The sequence below is a fragment of the Drosophila sechellia genome, chromosome 2L (assembly GCF_004382195.2).
Source record: "Drosophila sechellia strain sech25 chromosome 2L, ASM438219v1, whole genome shotgun sequence".
Taxonomy (NCBI): Eukaryota; Metazoa; Arthropoda; class Insecta; order Diptera; family Drosophilidae; genus Drosophila; species Drosophila sechellia.
Window position 1 is genome coordinate 3,759,114 of NC_045949.1, and position 24,628 is coordinate 3,783,741.

At 43.1% G+C, this 24,628-nt stretch overlaps 2 protein-coding genes across 2 annotated transcripts; both read left to right on the plus strand.

The window, feature by feature from the left end:
- Window positions 1-8,529: 8,529 nt before the first annotated feature.
- Window positions 8,530-9,960, plus strand: LOC6613293 (fork head domain transcription factor slp1). Its single transcript, XM_002037734.2, has one exon. It carries the CDS (start codon window positions 8,630-8,632, stop codon window positions 9,596-9,598), a length of 969 nt encoding a protein of 322 aa, XP_002037770.1. The 5' UTR covers window positions 8,530-8,629; the 3' UTR covers window positions 9,599-9,960.
- Window positions 9,961-19,728: 9,768 nt separating this feature from the next.
- Window positions 19,729-21,983, plus strand: LOC6613294 (fork head domain transcription factor slp2). The gene has a single exon (XM_002037735.2). The coding sequence runs from the start codon at window positions 20,052-20,054 to the stop codon at window positions 21,402-21,404; it is 1,353 nt and encodes a 450-aa protein (XP_002037771.1). The 5' UTR covers window positions 19,729-20,051; the 3' UTR covers window positions 21,405-21,983.
- Window positions 21,984-24,628: the final 2,645 nt, after the last annotated feature.

A 24,628-nucleotide genomic window follows, 5' to 3' on the forward strand; every position in this document is an offset into this window, starting at 1 on the left:
GGGGTTTGCAAATATATTTCCCCTTTTTGCAAATACTTTTTATTGAGGGAATCGACTCTTGCGCTACCCGCTAGGCTTGCACACGCCCTACTCTACCTTTTTGCCAAACTCGATATTCTGACATTTGTGCGCCACGAATACCACGAAATTTCGAATCCAAAATCAAAAGGAAATATATATACATATATTTACTTGAATCGAAATGCTTCCCCGCCTCGCCAAAATGCATTTGAATCGAGTGGTGAGCGATAGTTTTCACATGTTTTGTTCGAGCATTAATTCCGTTTAAATGATTTCCGCAAAACAGATTTGAGCTTTGCACGTAATCAAGTGGAAATGAATTTGACCAACACAAGAGGTTTATACACACATCAGTTTTCCTGCCTTTATGTTTGCGGTGTCCCATTAGTTTGATTGTTTCGAAGGCCACTGAGCCGTGAAAAATATCAGGGAAATAAAAATCGAAATACCGAAATGAGCTGGTTTTTTTGTTAGCGAAAGTGCAGATTTTTTGATAGTCGTTTTCAGGACTCGCAAAGGATGTCATTGACCCAGTTACTTTTCAACTATATTCAATTTATATTTGTATTTATGTATTTACCATACAAGGCCATGCTCAAAATCAACTCCCTAACCAAAAACCCACTTTAATCGATGACCTTGTAGTGGCAACCAAAAAACCAAACATTACAAACACCAAACTTGAGATTTGCTAACATATCGTGACTGTGACTGCGACCAAATATCGCTACAGGATCTTCGAAGGACTCCAGTCGAAGGTCAATGTATGGCCACAGTTTTGCGTTAGATCCCAAAGTTTCAAGCAATACTGCGTACGGTTAACCAGGAGAGGCCAAAATATGCCATTTACTTTGGCCACATATCGTTCTACGGCTCAAGGACGAATCTCGGCCGGTCCAAGGACGTTTCTCGTGCAACTGAAGGAAACACGAGATACGAGGACCAGCAGCAGCAGCTGAGTTTGGCCTGCTTGCTGTCGTCGGGATGTCAATGTCAGCGGGTGCCGTTCGAGTCCTTTATTCCGGCATCCTTACTCGAGGCTCATCATCACGCAGGCAGGCGCATCCTGCCGCGTGGATGCCCCCTGGCTCTGGATTCCCGTTCCCATTCCCATTCCTATTCCCGATTTCCAATTCCGATTCCTGGTGCCTCCTCCGGTGCACCGCTGGTGCAAATCGCCGGCATTTAACACTAACCTTCCGATCTCTGCTGCCGTCCAAGGAATATGCCAGCGGGCTAAGCGGACAAAAGACGGAACGGCAAGACGCTTTCCAAAACCAAAACAGCACCTGAGTTTTGGGCTGCTCCTTTAGGCAAAAAACACCTTTGACTTGTGTCAATTGTGAAAATCCTAACACTGCGACGAAGTCTAAAGGATGCACGTGGAAATATACTTTTAAATTTTATAAAGATACAACTTTGAAATAAGAGTTTTTCCAAGTGCAAGGACCAATTATACCCTGTATTTACTCTAGCGTGTTCCCAAGTTCCTCCTTCTGGACGCACTGCATTCTATTTCTAACCATTCTCCTTGTTGCTCCTCACATATTTACCCAATGATAACCAAATATTTTCGATGCGAAGACATTTTCCAATTTGAAGCAATGAAAACATACAAGTCGCTGGCGGCCTTTGATGTTGCACGTTCATCTGCGACTTGCCTCGCTCGACTCCTTGCCGCATGAAATTTGAGTGAGACAGTCAGGCTCAAGTGCGTGTCTGCCCTTCCATTTTGAATGTGTGTGGATGTTTCGATTCTTTTTTTGTAATTAACCGACTTTCGAACACATCGGCGGCACTGCCTACTTTTTGTTTCCTTTTCCGTACGCGATGTTGCCACGTCCACGCCTAAACACTTCACTTGCCGCATGTGTTTCTTGTCCCCAATCCTGGCTGCACTGAAAGAAATCTATATATATCTAATGGAATTAGATAAATTTAGTTATTATAAGGTTTATGATATGATGTTATGAAAAACCCATTTTATTAATTGATTATAACTAGTACTTCAGTCAGTTAGCCATGTACTTTGAACCTTTGAATTCGCCGATTTTTTTTCTAGTGTACTTTGCATATTTTCCACTGCTGTATCGGATTTCCCCGATTCAAAAGACATTAGCTCGAAGTTAGGCAGGCGCCTCGAAACGTCAGCGAATTTTGACCGTCTGCGCCTGTTTGTGTTAATGAGAAAGTGTCATCGAATTGACGTGGCGGCAAAAGACCAAACGCATTTTCCCATCTTGTCATTATGTCAACGAGGTGCGATCTGACTCGTTTTTGTGGCCATAACTTGGGGAAGTTGTTCCGCAGTTGGAGATGTGAGCCATGAATGGAGCTGACACACTTTCACGTTGCCACGGAAGGAAGTCGTTTAATTGGAAGTGGGAAATTCGATCTGGTAAATAGCCAATTGTTAAATAAATTACAACTTGTGTTTGTCCATGAATACAAAAGCTCGCAGTGAGATGATGAAGTAAAACAAAATTTTATTAATAATCCAGAAAGAATACATTAATCATATCTTTAATGTGGTATTCTCATTCCTCAAGGTGTTTTTTTCTTAACCTGAGAAACCACTCCATTCACCAACTGCCATTTTGATCTTCGCACCTGAATTCGAGGCACATTCCGAACTGTCCATAAACCGATCATCTCGTGATCCTTCTCAACCATTGGTCATCAAATTTGCCAGCTGTTAGATCTTCTTTTTCGTCCTTTCATATCCTGTTGCTGCATAAATCGAATATAAATTCCTGCTCCTTAGCAGCCCTTGTAAAAGTTAATTGCTATGTTAACACGTCCAGGCCAAAACACAAAGAGCCGTCTGCTGCTCATTTCAATAAGGCTCAGAAAGGAATCGATTTTTAAGACTATTAAAGGCCGAATACGCTTAGCGGAGCATCTCCTTTGCTGACTTTTTAATTGTGTTTTTGGTTTGCTGGATTTTTCGTAGGGGTTGGGGCGGTACTAACGATTCCTCAAACATTCTGCACGCGCTGCGATCATTTGTGGTGATTATATATTGTTTGAATTTCTCCTTTGATTGCGTCCACAGTCCGCAGGATCGAGGATCAAGGATCGCCGAGGCATAAATCAAGGACTCCCGCTGCGGAGCATTCCCAATCCAGGGTATATTTCCAAAAGGCGTGGCCCACAGTCGGTCGAACAGAATTAAAGTCAAAGCCAAAGGCCGAAAACAAGAAATAATTGAGACATTTGTTGGCAGCGGCGGCGGCTGTTTCTTTTTGGTATACTTTTGGTCTACCCGCAATGACAATGTGATAAAATGTACCTAAAACAATGACATCAAAGTCGGTTTCCGAATTTCTTTTATTTCGTCCATGGGCGACAGCTCCTTACATTTTTCAGGTGACATCTTATTTCCACCTTTCGGCACGTTTCGAACAATGAGTGTCCTTTTGGTCCTGGTGCTCCTCCCGCTCATCAAAGGATATATGCGGCCACTCTGATCTCTGCCGATCTCGCCTTGATTATGTTGTCACAGAAGAATCACAAGATTAGGCGAAAATCACGGCGACGATGATAAGGCGATGTAGATCAAAGGATCATCGAGGTCGGCTCCTTTTGGCTACTTTATGTGGATTATGTTGTCACATTTGGCACAATCGGTTCAATGCGTTTTCGGGGAACTTGCTACGCGCAAAAGGATATTGTAATCGATATGGGAAGATCAGTGCCGAGATCAGCAGGATAATATTTTATTATCGTGGAAGTGAGAAATTCCTCAAAGGTGTCAACCGAACTGTGAATAAACAATGCAATTGGATCATATAAAATTGTATAAGCTGCTAATGAGGTCCTAAAATAGGTCTAAAGACTTATACTTGAAAAAGAAAGAAAGGAGCTAGCTGGGAGATTGATCTACAAATTCGCAACAGAAGTAGATACAAGACAAAATAAAAAAGGATTTGTTCATTGAGAGCAAATATAGATATATTTTAAGCTTTATATTTATTTATGTAAAACATATCCTTGCCAAATATTTGGCATAATCAATTTCCCCAAAATCCACCGATCGCTTTGTACAGTCACCCCCAGATTCTGACATCCCAATCCAAACGGAGGACAGAGTGCGGATTGAAAACCGACGTGGACATGGTGCAGCTACTAACGAGCAATTATCGCCAGCTCCCAGGCGTTGTTTCCCGATTTCACACGCCCAGAAAGGCAGAGATATGGTGAAGGTATGGAGGGCCTAACCCCTGAGATATCCTCTATAGGGCATCCTCATCACGCATTTGCTACGCTTTGGGGGGGAGTCCCACTGGTGTGGAAACCTGCAAAGGATATCTCTCGGATACTGATGTATCATGTGTGGTGTATACCATGGCATCCAGCGCACACACACAGCCGCATCGTATGCTAGTTGTTAGGACACAATGGATGAAAATATTTTCGTCCTGTTGTCAAATGATTGCATTTAATGTATCGAAATCTGCGTGACGAATCAATTCGGTTCTGGCTGGCAAGCTGCAATGGGAAAAATGAAAGCAAATGGTGGATGGCAACCAGTTGCCTTTTATAATTCGATCAACTGCAGCGGACGGAATCCTTCCAGGTTTTTTGTGCATCCTGTCTGGCTATCCCGATGCCAACCGCATGGACAACTTAATCAATAAGTCGCAGTCGCTCCCGAAGGATGCGAAATATTTTTTATGTGCCTCGGTGTGGAACTGATCAATTATAGTGGGTGTTGACTGTACGCTTGGAGATCCTTTCGGCTCGTTAGGCTATAAAGTTGTCAAAGGCGGTTGCTTACGACCTCCAGCTGTTTCCATATGGGGGAGGCGACTCTACTTAAGTGGAACTTTGACACACATATGGTTAGGAAATAAAATCAAATGTAGATGCCTTTGAAGAGGAGAACATTGGAGGTGGTGGCTCTTGAGAGCGGGGATCTTAATCGCTGGAAATATTAGTTCTGACAACCATATTTATGTTTGAAGTCTTTCAGGGGAATCGCTTTCGGGGGGCTCAAAAAGTTCTCATTCAATGTTTTACATATATCGATGTTCATATTTCTCGTACCTGGAGGCCAATAAAGATTTCCCCCACTACCTGAAGTGCAGATTTGCCAGCAGTAAAAGTGAAACCAGATCGTAAAGGCAATATAAACTTAAGTCCGGTTTTGTACCTAAGCCAAGTAGCTGGATTCATTCAAAATCTGGGATTGACACCGGACTTATCAATAAACTGAGCCTTATGCAGAAATACCCAAGTGAAAGGACCTGATTAGTGACAGAACTCAGCGTTTCGGATGCATAAAAAATCACTGCACATTTTTTCCTCGGGTGTGCTACGATAGATCGATCATGGCCATTGTTGGGACCATAAAATCCAGTACATGCTGAATATCCTGTCGACAGGACAATGACTGAAAGGCAAAGTGCAAGGATGAGGATGAGGGCGAAAAGACGACTCGCTGAGCGCGACAAATGCCGAAGACATCCTGCTGATGTCGCAGCCATGTGACAGTCTCCGAGGATCGGATCGAAGAGGATGGGTTCGCAGCGAGTCCTGTTGACAGCGAGGTTCCTCAAAAGGAATATCGCACATTACGATCAATTATGAGACTCAATGCTCACCCACAGTGGAACGAAAACGGGCGAAAGTCCTGAAGGAGGGAAATCTTGTGGCGTTAATTGAAAATTACATGCACATTGTCTGTGGCCACGGTGTCTACTTGGAATTCGCTTATGCATCTCCTTAGTTTTCCATAGTTTTCCATAGTTTTCTATAGTTTCCCTTCGTTTTTGTGAGCTAATGAGGCAGGCGTAGCGTTGCCTCGAAGCGTGAAGCTCGCCAAGGAAACGCCTAAGTGTGGTTTTGGCAATGAAACCATAATGTCAAACAGCGTGGTCCTGATCGTGTCCTGATCACCCAATCAGCGACCACATGCTCTCGGTCTGCTCCACGCTCGATTATGCTCAAGGTGTGCCCTCAAGGATCTCGAATCGCTAATCAATTCGTTTTACCACGATATCCTCCCGGCAGAGACACATTAAAGTCAAACGAAAAGTCAGGCAAGGAGATCTATAATTTGCAAAGGTCTTACGACCAGAAACTATAACAAAGATTAAATATAATTGCCTTAATTTTTTCTTTATTTTTAATGCCTCGAAAAACTGCATCGCATTTTATATATAGAACCCTAAAAATACTAGACACACCTTGCAGCTGATAATCTAATACATTTTCCGCAATGTGTGTGTCCAGGATCTGTGGACTTTTTGGAGGGATTAGGGATTTCACAAATCAATTAGTTTTGTCGCGGCTGTCAAAATTATGCACTCACCAGGGAAAAGTCGAAGTCAAAGTCGGCGAAACGCCTTTCATCTGTACGTCCGACTTGCAAAAAAACTACACAAATTTCCAACTCAATTAGTGGCCCAGAGCAAAAGAATAAAAAGAGAGAAAAAAAGGGAAGCCGCAAAGGAAAATCGAGGCGTTCAAATCTTCATTTATCCCTCGCTTAGAAAAGAAAGAAATGCTCTGCAGAAGAAAGAATAGTAACTGAACCTGCCGCCTCGGCAATTGTTAACCGCCTACTTTTTTCGACCGCTATACTTTTCTTTCTCTATCGCCGCAGTGCCGTCTCTTTCGCGCACTTTTAACTTTGCCGCCTTCCCTGAGTGCATCATTATCATCGGCAATTGGACTACTGCGTTAAAAGTGCGCTGCCTACTTTTTTTCCAACTCCTCCATTGTTTTGTTCACTTATTTTATTTTTTTTTTGGTTTTGGGCAAAAAATAAAATATGAGAAGAGAGCAAATTAATAGACAGTCATTTGGAACATGTGTTGTTGCTGCTTTGATTGTTTTGTCAAGTTGTCTAAGATATCAAACGGACAGTGCCGCCGACAAGTATTCGCCCCCATCCATTCATCCATCCATCCATCTGTAATAACCCACAGCGCTGACGTCTTCATTGTGTCGACTTGACTTTCGCCCGATTTATCTGCCAGTATATTTGTTCAATTGTTCTAACAAAACATGCCATAAAAACATAAAACACTATGGACACAAAAACCACTTGTACTTCCATGTTTTTGTAGCCGGGGTCCAGTCTCGGTCGATTGCCAACCCACTCGCAAACGAAAAGTCCGGACTTCAAAGTCCATTTCGGTAGCAAAGTAGAGTCGGCGACACTTCGTTTGATCCCAAAGGATGTTTGTCCATGTGAGTTGCATGTGTCCTTGAGATCCTCGGCTCTGCAATCATCTCATAATTTCCTCAAAGTGTCTCCAAGTATAAAGACCTTAGCCTACAAGTATTATCGCATTCGTTATCATAGAACAAATTGATTTCCATTCAAATTTAAGCTATCTTAAAATCTTGAACAAATCACCAAAATATGACTTAACTTTCGTGCAATCAATTTTAAACTCCACTGCCAGCTAACACTGAGCACAAATATTTGCCAGAGTCCTTGCTTATAATTTCCAAAATCTATTAATCTCCAAAAGGATTGACAGAGATCCACATTGATTCTGGCGAAGCGCGCCCAGAACTAATTCGCAAATCTGTCGCGAAACTAGAACAAATCCCGGTGCTCGAAGGTTTAACCCCTTCGGTTTACCTGAGTCCTGAGTCCTGCGTCCTGAGCTCCATTGAGCTGTTGAAAATCGTGCCGTAAGCCAAGGCAGGATCTGCCTCAGATAATCCCCGGACCACAAAAGCGACCCTTGAACTAGTTTGGGCGGGATTAGGAGCAACTCAAGGAGTCTGGTCTGTGTCGCAGATTGCTAGTGAACTGATTCGCAGAATTCAATGTCAAATGATAAGTGGATCAAAGCACCAATCCAATATTCTAGAACATTGTAAATAAATTTACCAATATCTATAAATGCATATTTAATATCTCTGAGATAATAGTGACTGAATATAGGTCATTGCCAGAAATATCTTTGGCCATTTCAGGAATATCTGGCAAAGAGTAACTGTCATCCCCATTGAAGTGATTAGAAATGGCCCACTTCGTCAATTACTCTCGGATCCCAATCAAAAATCATTATCGAATTATAACATCCTGATTAAATTGGGACTCCCCGAAAATGGTGTTTTTGTTTTTATTGCCGCTTGCTAGTGCAATTAATAGTCAAAACAGCGAGCGGAAGCGAGACGCACTGAGAGCAACCCCAAAATACCGACCCTGTTTGGATTGGATGTAATGGATATTTTGACGCCGAAGCAGCAAAAGACTGCAAATAAACATCCACAAGTTCCCAAACAACGTCTACAAACGTATAGCCAACATACGTTTCGTGTGGAAGGCGAGTGGAACAAAATGGTCACAAAATGGAGGGCGGAGTCTTGTGAAGAGGGTTCAACTGCCCAACTACCTGCTGCCCATCTCTTTCGCACACCCTGTGCGCACAAGCTACCCGTCTCTTTCGGCCTGAGGGCTCTCTTCGTGTAGACTTCGTTCGAGCGACCGGGGGTTGGACTATAAATAGCCCGATCCGGGGCTGTAGAGAATCAGTTCAGAGCTAGCATCTCAAGCGCAAACATCTCAAGCGATCCCAAGTCGTGTGTGAGAATCAGAAACCAAAGAAAACAAAAAGATAAACATATCATAATCAGAAAAATGGTGAAAAGTGAAATGGAATTCAAGAGCAACTTCTCCATCGATGCCATCTTGGCCAAGAAACCCATCAACCCTGCAACTCAACCCATCAAAACCGAACCGGTGCATCATCATCATCAGTACGTTCATCCGTACTCCAATTCCGATGGCGAGCTCTCGGCTTCGGAGGATTTCGACAGCCCCAGTAGGACCAGCACACCCATGAGCAGTGCCGCCGAAAGCCTATCATCGCAAAACAATGACAAGCTCGACGTGGAGTTCGACGATGAGCTGGAGGATCAGCTGGACGAGGACCAGGAGAGCGAGGATGGCAATCCCAGCAAGAAACAGAAAATGACCGCCGGCAGCGATACCAAGAAGCCGCCCTACAGCTACAACGCCCTCATCATGATGGCCATCCAGGATAGCCCCGAGCAGCGTCTGACTTTGAATGGCATCTATCAGTATCTGATCAATAGATTCCCCTACTTCAAGGCCAACAAGCGGGGCTGGCAGAACTCCATTCGCCACAATCTGAGCCTGAACAAGTGCTTCACCAAGATTCCCCGCAGCTACGATGATCCCGGCAAGGGCAACTACTGGATCCTGGACCCCTCGGCCGAGGAGGTGTTCATTGGCGAGACCACCGGCAAGTTGAGGCGCAAGAATCCCGGCGCCAGTCGCACTCGCCTGGCCGCCTATCGCCAGGCCATATTCTCGCCCATGATGGCTGCTTCCCCCTACGGAGCTCCAGCGCCCAGCTACGGATACTCGGCTGTTCCATTCGCCGCCGCTGCTGCCGCCGCCTTGTATCAGCGCATGAATCCCGCCGCCTATCAGGCTGCCTATCAGCAGATGCAGTACCAGCAGGCTCCCCAGACCCATCATCATCAGGCGCCCCATCCCGCCCAGATGCAGGGCTATCCGCCGCAATTGAACGCCGAGCTCTTCCAGCGCATGCAGTTCTTTGGCAAGTTCCCATCCAGCTAAATCTTGGCAGTCGGCGCAGAACCAAGCCCAGCGCTTTGGATCGACAAAAACCCAGGGACAAAAGGGTCGCTTGGGGACGAGCCAGGACTAGTAGGACTTCCTGCTCGCTTGCCCCGGGGAAAAAACCCGTGACGTCTAAATGCTGCATTTAGCAAATTCCTTTGGTCATCATCGCATTGACCGCTTCGCTTCTTCAGCGGCTCCTTCGAATCGACTTGGAAAGTCGATGGTTACGGCAATGGAAGGCGCAGCCAAATCTTCAGGACTGCTGATCTCGAATTTGAGAAGAATTCCTGCCAGCCGAGGGCCCTTGTAGTTTGCTCACCAACTTTTGTACATATGTAATTAGAAAATATAAAAAAAATGAAAAAAAAAATAATAAACAACTTTAAAAAGAAAAATTTCAAGTGGCTTTCTTATTTTCAAAACTATTTCAGAATATTACAATTTTTTAGATTGAAAATATATCAAATATCATATTTTTCGTTATTATTTAACTGCCTTTCTCTGAAAACCCAGCAGCTTCTTTTTCCGTTGACCATCAGCTGCTGTCCAGCTCACAGTCACATCCCGTAAATATTTACCCAGCTTCCTCCAGCGACTTGCTTTCATCCTGATGACTTAATTAGTTGTTTGCTAGCCAGAGCGGCAAACATGAAAATGATTCCCGAAAAAGGCAGAAAAATGCCAGAGGATGAGGTTCAAAATGAGCCATCACCCATTGACTCGATTTTGTTTGGCTCTTTACATGCCCAGTGACAACTCCAGCTGTGCGAGATGTGCTGGGCACCGCAGGTACGATCCGGTCCGATCCGATCCGATATGATATCCCATGTACCCCCGGCTCGGTTCCTGGTCCCCTGGACCCATGAACCCCAGCCAGGCCATTGTCTAGATCTCTCTGTCCAGCGGGCACACTTTGCTCCCCTGCCTTTTCGCCCAGTCGCAGGCTATTTTTCTTAACTTTTGTTATACAATTTCTTAACTAATATGTGCGCTACACTGGCAAAAAAACCTGTAGAATTATAACAAGCACACATATAAAAACAAAAACTAAATTGGTAATTAAAGTTTTATTTATGTTTATCAATAAAAAGCGGGCTATAAAGTTTGGAAAAAATAAAAAATTTTTGGAAAAAATCATCTTTAAAAACGAACTAAACACTTATTTTTCACAGCGTAAGCCAGGGACTTTCCTAGGCCTCAATTTGAAAGATGAGAACGTTAAGGAAATTGTGGAGAGAAATAGTAAAAAGGGCACCGACTTGGGCGTTGTTTCAGAAATTTCTCAAACACTGTGTTTTCGGGTTCTCAGTGGACGTCTTCATTTTCGAAAATTTCACTTGGTGCGGCGGCTTCTGGTTCTTTGATCACTTGACATGTGTTTGTGTGTGCGTGGCTTAAGTACGCGTTGGAGTAAAAGATGTGAGAAAAAGGGAGCATCATCAGCATCAACAAGTTTTCCCCTCAGTTTTCCCTCCAAACCGATTGACAGGGAAAAATTCGAATAACAAGCCCAGTCGATATCATAAATACGGCGCTTTTCACTCTTTTTCCCCCTATTCCCTCTTGCTCTTTCACCATCGATTTGTAAACGAAATGATAATTAATATCATCGTTACTAGATTAATCTCCCCACTCCCCATGCATATCGCCCCTTTTTATCTCCGGCGAGAAGCGATCGGTAGCAATTATCATATTTTGTGTGCCCATTTTTCTTCGATTCAATAATAATTGTAAATTATTGTGTGTGTGTTGGTAAATCATGTTATTGAAGCGATTAGCTGGCGTTTTTATAAGGTGTCAGTTAGAAATTGGGGATGCCTAAGCGGCGGAAAAGGGTTGGGGATCGGTTGGGTTAGGAGTTGTGCAATAACTCAGTAACAGGTTGGGGTTACCTCATCTGTTTGTAATGAAATGCTTAGCTATTCAGATCATGAGGTTATGAATATTCATATGTTTTATATTAGGTGGAAATTGAGATGGTTTTGTTCATTGTTCAAAAAATCTCAGTACACATATTTCTGCTCATTTTAGCAGCTCCTAAAGAAAAGCACTTTTCCTATAGAAAACCTCCATCCATTCCACAGCGTGTATGTACATATTTGGGGTTTATGCTCGGCTTAGGCCAGTGCAAGAGTTAAATCGGTTTTGGCCCACGCCTTAAGAAATCGATTCAAATATTTTGCATATCCATATATACTTATGCCCATATACATATCTGCCGCACTGAACTGTTTTGCTCAATCCGCAGATCAGGCGAATAGAACAATTTGCTGGCCGCATTGTTTTATTGGGCTGCCCGGCTTAAGTTGGCCTGGTTTGTTATTGAAATAGATCGGATGAGCGCATTATATACTTAACACATCTCATGTGCCCTGGATTCGGATTGAATTCAGAAATCCACTTACCTAAGCCCGGACTAGCTCTAAGCTCTAAGTCGCTAAATCAGTCCGAGGGTCTCGGGGTTTCTTAAACTACATATCACATTAGAATAGAATTGGGTATACCGAGTAGCCGAATGGTAATAGTGAGTAGCACGCGCTCGACCAAAAGGGAAATGGATGTGAAATTGAAAATGAAAATGTCTTAGCCAAGTCTGCTTTCTATTGGCTTAAGTGCTCGACATGCAATTTACAAAGATAACAAGCAGAAGCAAAGCGAAACCTCGGATCTGCCTTACTTATCTTATTACCCGGGTTAAGTGCAGGGATTACGATGTCGAAAGAGCAACCTTGTGGGTCCTTGTGGTCCTTCTGGTCCTCTGAATATATAGTATGCAGTGTGCGGAAGGGCTCAGCCAGCAGATGCCGAGCACTGATTACCCAGCATGCGTGCTCGCATCCTTCGGATCCTGGCATATAGACCATACATAGTGGCCACGATGCGTGTGCCGTTTGTTACACTTTTTGTCCATTTAGACTGCTCCTGGGTGCTCCTTCCCAGCTCTAATGATTCAAACCCATCGGCTTAATTCCTGGCCGGGTCTATTTCATAAATATTTTATACATAATCGGCTAGTTTCTCAGCCGCTTTGTTTGTGCAAAGGCTTAAGATCAGCAGTGGTTTTTTCGATCGGGTTTAGGGGTACAAGGATTGTATACTTTTGAAGTTCAATAGAGCAGATACTATGGATAGGAGTTGTCTTGAAAATATTTCTTTGTGAGGTGTCTAACTGATTGCAAAGGTGTGGAAAATGGTTTCAGGATCAGGTATCTGATATTTTGTTTAATTTTATTATAGTTATTATATATAAAAAGGCATACAGTTTGTTCACCCAAATTGCGTAATTGGATCAGCTGAAACTAGCGATGAGAACCTCAACATCTGCTAACCCAGTTTGTTGACAGTAAGCAGTTTAGACTAGCAGCCAAATTGCCAAGCAAAAATATTGACATTATCGATTGGTTTTAAAATCCAGCTCGATGAGCCACCACATGGGTGCACCACTAGTCTTGTATACTAATGCCCACATCAGCAGAAACGGAATCAAAGAGCCACATACAGAAGCCTCTCAAGAATTGGGTGTGTCATCTAGGAGTAATGCAAACTGAACTATGTAGAACCCGAGCTTAAGTCGAGCCCAACCCATGGAGAACCCAAGTGGCGACCACACAGTGACCACAAAATGTGTTTTTAATTGAAACTGATGTGGCTCTGGCCAGTAGGCAGTATAAAAGGCTGATGGGTTCAGATGAGGGCAGGGCATTCAAATATTTATTAATACAATAATTGTTAACCCATGGGTCGCGAGTGCTCGCTCAATAATCAAATAATGGCAATACAAATACAGCGAATGGGAAAATATTTGAAAATATTTGAGCGACAAATGCGCAAAGTAACGAACACACATGTGGGCAGTTCGGTGGTGCTCCTTAATTAGTTTCTTTCATTATCTTGGCCTCTCTGTTGACCCGAATTTCAATTAAGTTAATTTACGCCGTCAGTTCTCTGCCCCTCCCCCCTGGGGAGGAACCAATAAACAAATAAATGTATGAATGAACCTAGTACGATGCGTAGTTCTTTTCCTTCAATTGGGAATGGGGCATACACTCGCAATTAAGCAGAAATTATGAATGAGTAATTACGAATTGCACTTGAACGATCATTCGACCCGTCCAGTTAACACTACTTGATATAAAGAAATCCCCCACTAGCATCCAACGGAAGTGAGTTCATTCCGGGTTGGGGTTAAGTTAGCTCCTCATGTTTTGCTCGATCTGGATGTTGGGTCCTTCTGTGCCAAAGAGGCAGAGATATTGGGGAAAACGACAGCTTGCATGATCAGTTGGCATCTGAACTTTTCAATCCTGCAGTTGAAAAGCGGAATTGCCCTTTAAATTGCGAGTGCAGATGTCTTGGGGCTGCAAAGATGCACTAGAGGAAGTGACCCCACATCCGGACCAGTGCTGGACAAGATCTTTGAAAGTATACAAGTTAACTTGTTACTTCAGAACTGATTTGGGTTTCCTAGAACTGGCAGATCTTTATTTATCAAAAATAAATCTGACTTCTTCAGCAGTTTCTTTGGAATAAATTAACTCATAATCCTGGCTGGAAATTTCAAGCTTTTAACTGCCATTTTTGCGATCTCTATTTTAAAAATCCTGCTGATTTTGATTTCTAGCCCTTCTCCACTGAGCCTAACTAATTGCTTTCCAAGCCTGACTGCTCTAAAGATCTGGCTGATGGAATCCCCACTCACTCTGCCTCAGATTTCACACTGATACACACTGTTAATGGTTTCAACACAACACAACTCGGCAGACAATCAACAAATTAAGCCAGGCCAAGGGCCACCACTCGGACCTCAATTAAATTGATTTAGATCGGGAGGGGGGATGGTAGCTCTAGTTCCCCAGAAGTTTCCCCGATCGAATGAATGAACTATTCCGAACTGACCGATGTTCTGAAGGAAGTTGAGGAAGCACCAGCATAATCAGACCATCAAACAACTTCTAAGCACTCTGACCGATCATGTGTAGCAATAAATCCGCAAAAGTACCCGCAAGTTTTCGACCATAATGTTCGAGTCTTACGCGTGACCGCTGACTTTCTATACCCTTGCATGGGGGTATATTGAATAGCAGAAAGTGTATTTGAAAAAGGTATTAATTCACCAACAAAAGGTTCAATAAGTTTATTGATTAAATAAAGGTGGAACTCTATCTGAAAAACATGTTTGAAGTTAATGACCATAAAAATGCTTAAAGACTGCCTTTTAAATGAGAATAAGACTTTTATGTTTTCAATATTGTAAGCTTTAAATATTATCAAGAGTAATCCCAGTTTCGTTATAAAAAATAGTTATATTTATTTGATCTGCGGTTGCTTGTTGACGCTTGTTGTTGCTGCCGTTAATTGTTACGCAGTTCATTAACACACATCACAGGGCAGCACATCGCAGCACGCCATATAACACCATACCACAAACGGTCCGGGTTCGGCTTCCCTCGATATGAAACGTATTCATGTGTGTGTGAGTGAGTGTGCCACCCTCGCGTGGCACACGCGACATTTCCCCCCTCCCGCACACACCGCCCACGGCCACACCACCCCCACCCACTGACCTTTCCACCAGCGCTAACGATGACATCTAAGCGGTGGCTGCTGTTCCTCGTAGTGTTGCTACACTGAGGGAAAAATAATCGATGAAATTATAGCTTTAATTTATACTTTATATTTTTAAACAATTTAATAATGGTGTTTACCTTATCTTGTGAGTACTAATCTGCTTTGGTCACTCTGCGCCCCTAAGAGAAAATATGTGATGCGTTCACACTGTTCGCACGCATTCATTTGTATTAAACAGAAGAAAAACGAAAAGTTGTCTGATGTTGTGCTTCATTTATAATATTTTTCTCAGTGTACTGCTGCTGGTTGCTTGGTTGCCCTTAACGATGACGCTGACGAGTGTCGCGCTGCCGCCGCTTCAATTTAGTCAGCGTTTGTGGGTTGTTAATGTTTGTTATTGGTGTTGGCTCTGCGTGAGTTTTGGCAGTGTTTCTCTGTTTTTTTCGTTAAATGCGTGTAAATCAGTTTATAACACATTGTCAACAATTATCAAGTGTTAGCCACTGGGAAGGGGTGAGCTTTGGTCTTTTTTGGATTTTTTTTGCGGGTTTGTCGACCGACTTGCTGCGCTACATTTTTAAGGCTGGCTGATTTTCGAGAAAACTATTTTAACTTGGAATTCCTTAGCGAAGCAGAAAACTCATATATGAAAAATCTAATAATATTCTTAAAAATATACATATATTCGTTTTGAACTTAATTTTAATACTTCGTTCTAAACCCGTTCGGTTAATCCACCACTTTACCATATGGTCACACTCTGGTCTTAGATGATCGCACATAGATAACCTTCATCAGATATTCCTTTAAATCATTTTCCCTGCTCTAGCGCACTTATCAACCATCGTTGCTGAGAGTATCTTTTTTGTAAATCCTGGTTTCCGGCTCATCACCCCGATGTTTGGGCAAACCATATGCTCTGGCAGCATGGACCAGTGTGTCCACGGTCCATGGAGCAACCCCCAAAAAAGGACACCCCTTGCCCAATTTCACCCTTCGCCGTACTCAAGGCAACCTCTAGAACCCTCATTTGGCTGTTTATTTGCAAAACGAGGCACACGATAACAGCAACAGCAACAAAAGTAACAAGTGTGTCCGAATCCCGGAGCTGTCCAAAGACCCGTGAACGTGATTTCAACAAAATTTGGCCAATTTTTCCGTGCCCGTTCCCCGTCGGGAAAATCCCCTTGAAAACGCTTCAGAGCGAAAAGCAAGAGAAAAACTCTTTTTAAACGCCGTGAACTATTTTCTAAAATGTGTAACATATTTTAGATAGAAAGTCAATGAAAGTAGTGCACACTAAAATGAAAGATAGGGTAAATATAAATCAATATGCTGAAAGTAGATATATATTTTTAGCAGTGCAGCCTATTTTGTCAACTGTCTAGGAAGCTTCAAGCGAAATCAGATGTCACCATGCCGGTTTAACCCTTTCCCTTTAATCGAGCGAAGGGCCGAACTGAAAATATTTGCATGGCTAAGCGACGGCGATTAGGGCAAGGCGAGCAAGGACATCGAGGAGGACACAGCTTGAGGTCCACGAAATGAGATTAATACGCGCTAAGCTAAGTCTTCGTTCCGAGCGAGGATCGATCTAATCCTTGCTTAACTCTTTCGAAACGGTAGCTGGCATGGGTGTTTGGGCGTAGGTAGGACATTGTAGGATTCCCATTGCCGACTGCGACCATGTAAACAGACCATATAAACAGCGGAAGCGACGGGCTGTGCTCTAAAACCCCGCTATCCCATCCTTAACCCCTTCAGGAACACCAATCTCGCAGGTAGCCATAGCCTTGTTTGCATGGACCGCGCTGATCCGTTGGACAAACAAGCTAATCCTGCGGTTAAACTGCCATTGAGTCTATCAAAATAAGGCATATACTTGTACGTATACCCGGAAGGACTTGCGCGTAGGCGTTTCTCCACGGGGCGTGGCAACTTTACGGCCGAGAACGGGTTGGGCACCGCCGAATTCCCTAAAGGGTTAAGCGTCGCGGATTTATTTCTGCCAAAATATCAAAAACTTCGTTCTGGAACAAAACTAAATGCCTGCTATAAATCTGGCTGATTAGTAAAGTACTCTCGCCCCCAAAAATTTGGAGTGGGTGTATATGCATAGATCCGATCCCAAATCCTGAAATATAAATCCCCTTTGATGCTGCCATATGAATCTGTCTCCTTTTCGGCGTTTTGATCAATGACAAGTTGGTTTTTTTCGTGGGTCGTTTTTCATGGGTTTTTGTTTGTCCGGGGTAATTACACTCCGTAGTTTCCGGACTACCGATTGTCGGGAAGTTCTAAGTCGGTTCTATGGTCGGTTTGTTTGTTTTGAATTGTTGATATTTTGAATATTTTCGAAAAGGATTTGGCTGCTATTTAGCTTCTGAGTTCTTAAACGGCATTTCGGAAAGATAAATCGGCGAGAAATAAACATTTTTTATTTATTTGTTTGATCAAAGGGAGTGGGATGATTGATCGTCTGTGTCAAATAAATGTCTATAAATGCCAATGTCTAGTCTTCTTATATTGATATATACTCCCTTTTAATATAATGCTCATTATTATTTTGTGTGCTATCAATTGATTTTGTGTACAAATATCCAGTTCATTTCCATAACAGAGTAAAAAGTGCCTTGATATTAAATAATTAATACTGAATACCACCCTCATATCGCTTAAACATGTTTAACAGAACACCCTTGGTTTTTATTCGTGTGTATATCATAATATAATAACATAATTAATAAAATATTAGAAAGTGTCTTCCTTTTTTCCTAATATCTCTATTACGCATTTATAGCAAACATACAATTTCAAAAAGAAACCCACAATTACCATTCTGTGGTATCCCCTATTATTAAGTTGCCCATCCATTTAGATTCGAAACGCTGTCAATGAAGTATGCAAAGCAGCCAAAACAATTACCCAACGCAGAAAATACAATGATAAATACTTTAATTGAAATACTGAGAAAACAATGGGGCTACGAAAAATCAATTGAAGACTGTCGGGCGCCATTTTGTATTGAATGGGGGGCTATTTGCTCGAGGGGGGCATCCCATTCTCCAACTGAGAGAGCGCATGTCTCCACTCGGCTATCCAATAAGTTGTGGCTACACTCACACAACCGCAAGCTCGTGTGGAGACCACACACACGGAGATACAAAGATACAGATACACCCAAAACGAGATACCGATGCAAACATGGCGTCGTCGCCGTGGTCTTCGGCTTTTTTTATGGTTTTCGCTCAGGTAAAACATGTTTTCCCCTCACCTCATACAGAGAGAGATACAGTCGTGGTCGTGTGTGTCTTTTGGGATCCAATCGCACGACCGACGAGTGCACGCCCCAATTTGTGAAAACAATTATTATGATTACAGCAATGATTTCGATTTTGAGTTCGGTTCGCATCGGTTAGGGAGGGGTCACCATATAGGTATATGGATACAGCCATGGGGTCTTTTGTGGCATGTGTTTTGTGGCTCATGCGAATGCCAGCAGCTGCTATTATATTGCAGGCGTTCTGGAAAATTCCTTCGTGGAAATTGATTGCACCAAATTACATTTAATTGTCAGATTGTTTTTGATTTGTTAGGCTGTAGAACAGCATTTTATTGGGTCGAAAGTTTTCAAAACTGTGCCAGATGGACTTAACTATAATTGGAATAAATATTAAGCCTAAAAAATGTCGGGAAACTTGGGAGTAAAAATAATAAGCATATGTGCAATTTTGCAACCCTTTTTTATGTAATTGTGTTTATTTTTAATTGTTATTCCGTTTGTATCACTATCATTCCGCCAGATAAAAAACCCATTATAAGTAGTCTTAATAGACTGCAGCTGGCAAAAAGTAATACCTATAACTGAAAAGATCATAAAACTACCTCCAACTCATTTTGGATTTGTAACAAATGATCTTAACGTTTGCTATATCGGAAAATAAATCCAGAATCTGAACACACAAATCTCTGTCCATATCTAACTGAATCGCAACCCCCTTTCGCTATCCATAAGTTTGCAAACTCGCCGAAAAATTAACGGGGGCAAATGGCAACTGAAACGATAACAACAACAACGGTCCGGGACACAATTAATAATGGCAACTGTGTGTAAAAACAAGAAACACATTAACAGCTGCCGATTCAAAAGAGCAAGGGGAAAAAAACCATAATAATAAGTATACGAAAGACCTAGCGTATCAAAATGCAACCCACAATCCGGAAAAGGGTGACCCACTCCATGAGAAATGGGGTGTACCATATAGCTCTATATATATGTATGAGTTCCTGTTTATTTGTGTGCGTGGCGTCGGCGTTTTTCGTGTTTCATGTCGGCGGCAATTAGTAAAACGAATGGGAAAATAAATCTGAGCGGGAAAGAGAGTGCGCCGAGTGAGAGGGAGACGACTTTTCATTCGTTCCACAGCGCTGATTGGTCGGCGCGAGAACCACCCCCGACAACACCGTTGAAGAGCCTGCTCGAAAAAGAAGAAAGAAAACCGGACCGACTGCGATTGGGAATTATTGGGAATTCTCGTTTTTAGTCTACACTGAAAGCCCCTGAGCAACGGACGTGAAATCGTGTATTTTTGTGGGCTGTGTATTATCGTCGAGCGTCGGTAAAACTGAACGTAAAGCGAGAGAACTGAACGAATGGGCCAATTTGAATAGCTAGTGAATTTGAAGCGGCCAAATAAATCAATTAGAAGTTAATCGAATAAAGAATTTAGCAAAGCCTTTTAAAAAAATGAACTTAAGGTTTTGGCTATCTTAAATTCTGGCAAAATCATAAGGAACTCGCAAATCAAACTAAAATCAAAATTAATTAAGCTAACTTCCAAGGCAATGTGGAGTTATTAAACCATCTGACCTAAGAATCATGGTGAAGATCGAGGAAGGTCTGCCGTCCAGCGAGATTAGCGCTCACAGTCACCACTTTCAGCACCACCACCCACTGCCGCCCACCACCCACCATTCCGCGCTCCAAAGTCCCCATCCCGTCGGGCTGAATCTCACCAATCTAATGAAAATGGCCAGGACACCACATTTGAAGTCCAGCTTTTCCATTAATTCCATTCTACCCGAGACTGTGGAGCATCATGACGAGGATGAGGAAGAGGATGTGGAGAAGAAGGCACCGGCGAAATTTCCGCCCAACCATAATAATAACAATCTGAATCCCACGAACTGGGGATCGCCGGAGGATCATGAGGCGGAAAGCGATCCCGAATCGGATCTCGATGTGACCTCCATGTCACCGGCTCCCGTTGCGAATCCCAACGAAAGCGATCCGGAGGAAGTCGACGAGGAGTTCGTGGAGGAGGATATCGAATGTGACGGGGAGACAACCGATGGAGATGCGGAAAATAAATCGAACGATGGCAAGCCGGTTAAGGATAAGAAGGGCAACGAAAAGCCACCTTACAGCTACAATGCCCTGATCATGATGGCCATTCGTCAGAGCTCCGAAAAGCGTCTAACCCTGAATGGCATCTACGAGTACATCATGACCAATCATCCATACTACCGGGACAACAAACAGGGCTGGCAGAACTCCATAAGACACAACTTGAGCCTGAATAAGTGCTTCGTCAAGGTGCCAAGGCACTATGATGATCCTGGCAAGGGCAACTACTGGATGTTGGATCCCTCGGCGGAAGACGTATTCATTGGCGGATCGACGGGGAAGCTGAGGAGGAGAACCACAGCCGCCTCTCGCTCCCGACTGGCCGCCTTCAAGAGATCCCTGATAGGACCCATGTTCCCGGGACTGGCTGCCTATCCGCAGTTTGGCCAATTTCTTACCTATCCCCCGACGGCGCCCAGCTTGCTGGCTAGCATGTATCAGCGTTACAATCCCTTTGCCCCGAAAGGCGGGCCAGGACATCCGGGCTTGCCACCGGGCTTGCCGGGACTTCCCGGACCACCGGGACCTCAAGGACCGCCAGGACCGCCACCTCCACCCTTTGTTGCACCACCCACGAGCAGTGAACTCTACCAGCGATTGCAGTACCAACAGCTGTTGCATCAACATGCGGCAGCCGCCGCCCTGGCGGCTCATCAAAGGCAACTCTCGGTGGCGGCAGCATCGGCGGCGTCCCAACCACCGCCCACCCATCACCACCCACACCTGGCTGTAGGACAGGCGCCCCTTTCGCCCGGCGGCGATTCCCCGGGACCCTCGCCACAGCCCCTCATCAAACCTGTCACCGTAGTCTCCCGCAATAGCTGAAGATTCTGGCGAGAAGAATCGTATGATTCTTTGGCTTGAGGAGCAGCATATGTAGCTCATAAGTATTCACTGTACATAGATATAGCCGCGACTGAGGCGCTAGACGCTTGTAAATAGTTGAGAACTGGGTTAAATATACGAAAACTAAAGAAAGAACTTAAACTAACAGCATATTCGGTTTACCGGATTTAATAAAAGCCTTTGCAGAGTTTGTAAAAATATTGTCATCCCTACCATCCCACTTTCTATTTATATAACTAACTTTATATAACTATTTGTTATGTTATAATCTTATCATCATATAACCCCGTCCAATATCGATCTATAGCACTTAGATAATGTTATAAAAATCCCCTTGAAAACCAGATTTTAAATAACTTTGCAAAGGCTTTTTCCAGCGAATGTTTCAGAGTTGGTAACTTGTTGTCACATATCCGCGATATATGTAATATGATTAACGATACTTAAGCGCTGCAGCCAAGAACTAAGCACCATTTAATTTATATATTATTGTATATTTAGACACCGAACGGAGCGATGAAAACAGAAACCAATTAAAATTATACTGAAATAAAAATTCAAAAACAAAAAGGCAAAAACTAATGAGATCTGCGGGGGGCTTGGGAATTGTTTGTGTCGGCGGGTGTTAAATTGAACTGCAGCCACCGCTAAATGAATCTGTTGTCGCGACAAACTTGTCGGCAATCCGACAACAGGAAGTCCTTAATAACCGAGTGGCACAATCATAAATTTATGGCAGATGTATAAGAATTTCTATGGGTTCGTTGTAAAAGTAGCATATAGCATCAAATTTGGAAGGCAGCCGCACAGACGTCAGCAAATTAATAGATGACTTAATGCCTTTAAAATATAGTATAATTGAAAGGAATTCGATAGAAGAATAAACACATTCGTTCAGCACACATTTTAAGATTATGGCGCCATTCTAGGCTAGAAAGCCAACCTGTATTTATTAGTTGAAATTAAAAGCACGTTCTTTGGCTGGCCGTTAATAACCACTCATTTTTCTTAGTCGCTGTCTGGCGCACCTTGACTGCAGTTCGATCTTTGGTGCCGATTCACTTGCTCACTCCCATGATCTCAAGGTGGTGATTCATCGTTTGGGCCGGGGGTTAACAAACTGCGGTTGTGCAACTGCAGATTACCGGGCGTATGCGTGATATTCGCATCCATCTAGACGACAATTGGCGGCTGACATTTCTCAGTTGCACATTTCAATTGAGGCGAAAATCTTAGACATCAGTTGTTGAGGCAATGGGATTGGGAATGCGAATGCGAATGAGATTATCCAATTCACTTAGTTAATATACTCGTACTCGTATTCCTGCGAACTGCATTTGTTGTTACAGTTTTCAATTGCGTTTTGCCTGCTACTCAATTCCATTCAAGTTGCCAATTATGCGACCATTATTCAATCAAAGTAAATTTATTTGTTTGTCTCTTTTCCACGTAAATCTCTCATTCGCAGGAGGCCTCTAGAATTTCCCCATTTCTTTCAATTTATTCGCCTTGCGCGACGGATTATTGTCTGTATAAACATCTTGAGCGAATTATCCCCATATATGTACATATATATTCAGCCGATTCTCGCTCACATGATGTCACAGGCGGGGTTGACTCAATTAACTTGGGTTTGTGTGTCTGAGGCCTAAGTTCAAGAAACTTTATGTCGCAAAGTGCGCCGAGAATCGCGCTAACTCTGATTTAGATTGAATGTGGCGCCAGTTTGTTGTGGGTTTTGTAATGCTCTTGATTAGCCCATTAGAGACGAGTAGGAGTGTTGCAATGTATAGAGGCTGCAACTCAGTCAGAGTTTCTGCACTTTTAGATATTTTTGAAAAGTCTGCCATGCTTTTATTCCAATCCCTTGTTCAAAAAAAGGTCCGTTGGCAACTTATTAACACCTCGGCTCCTCGGGCAACCACCGCGAGCTACCCACTCAACCCCAAAATTTGGGTAACTTTTAAAAACCGGCAAGAGGAAGAGAACATCTGACGGAACCGTGACAGGCCTGGGATCTTTTGTTTGACTTGTGGCATGGCTAAACTGTAATAATTGGATGAGGCGCGACCGATGATCATCAGCATAGTGACGAAGGCGATGGCGTTGGGCTCTGCGGCATGAATGCGATGATTGTGATGATTATGATGTGTGTGTGTGACTGGCATGAAGAAATCATTTTATTATTTTCAAAATTATAGCATGCAACATCGATACACAACAAGCCGCAACTAAAGCGGCAAACGTCAGAGGAACAATGCTGGATCAAAGGAGGCGAGCACTGGGCGACTAATGACGATAATTGCACACCTCATATATTGGAGTCGGCTCTATTCACCTGGGCCATAAACACAGGCATTAACACCTGACCAAGGCAGCGACAAAAGTTTTTCTTCACTGCAAATGCACAGCAAGAAAAAGTATTAACTATTCCATTTGAAAATGCCTATAAAATATGAAAACTACAATTTATGGCACAAAGTTAAAGCAAGCCTGTATATAATTTTTGTATATATATTAATTTCTTTTCCCCTCGCATGCTTTCACCCATTTTTCGCAGTGTACTCAAAGGTGTTTTCCCTGCAGCCAGCTCATTGTTATGGTAAACAGTTGCCCATTCCCCCTTCCGATTTCCACTCCTTTGCTGACCCGTTCCGCTCTTAATTATAGTCGCAGCTTAATCTGGAGCGGGACAGCTGAAGCTGAGCCCTAACAATTGGACAATGGCATTGGAAATGGCTTTATAGGGGGGGAGTACAGTACTTTGTAATGCCGCCAGGTGTTGGCCATAATGGGGCATACGTTGTTGGCCAAAAAGCGCACAAGAGTTGCCAAACAAATTCTTTTGTTATTTAATTGTAACCAAATTATTTCCACACGCTCTTTCTTCGCCCGCCTCTATTTTTACCATCGGCATTGTTCGCGTTAGCCATGTCTGACTGTCGCTGCTTTCGAGCAGATCTTTATCACCCCTTAAGTTTACAAATTTTAGTTCCTAATGAGCGATTTTAAGAATTGTAATTCATGACTTTGGCGGCTGCCGCTTTTTATGTGGTTTTATCTTGGCATTTTCTGCACTTCGTATTTTTTGTTGTACATTTTTTCCATGCTCATGATGTTGAGTTGAATTTTTTTTGGGGGTGTGGTCGCTTTGAGGGCGTGACTTGATGTTTAAGCTCAGTCTGGAAATTGGAATGGCATTA

Bases quoted from the DNA above. Each gene is read 5' to 3' on its own strand.
- LOC6613293 (XM_002037734.2), top strand. From the start codon at position 8,630: ATGGTGAAAAGTGAAATGGAATTCAAGAGCAACTTCTCCATCGATGCC.
- LOC6613294 (XM_002037735.2), top strand. From the start codon at position 20,052: ATGGTGAAGATCGAGGAAGGTCTGCCGTCCAGCGAGATTAGCGCTCAC.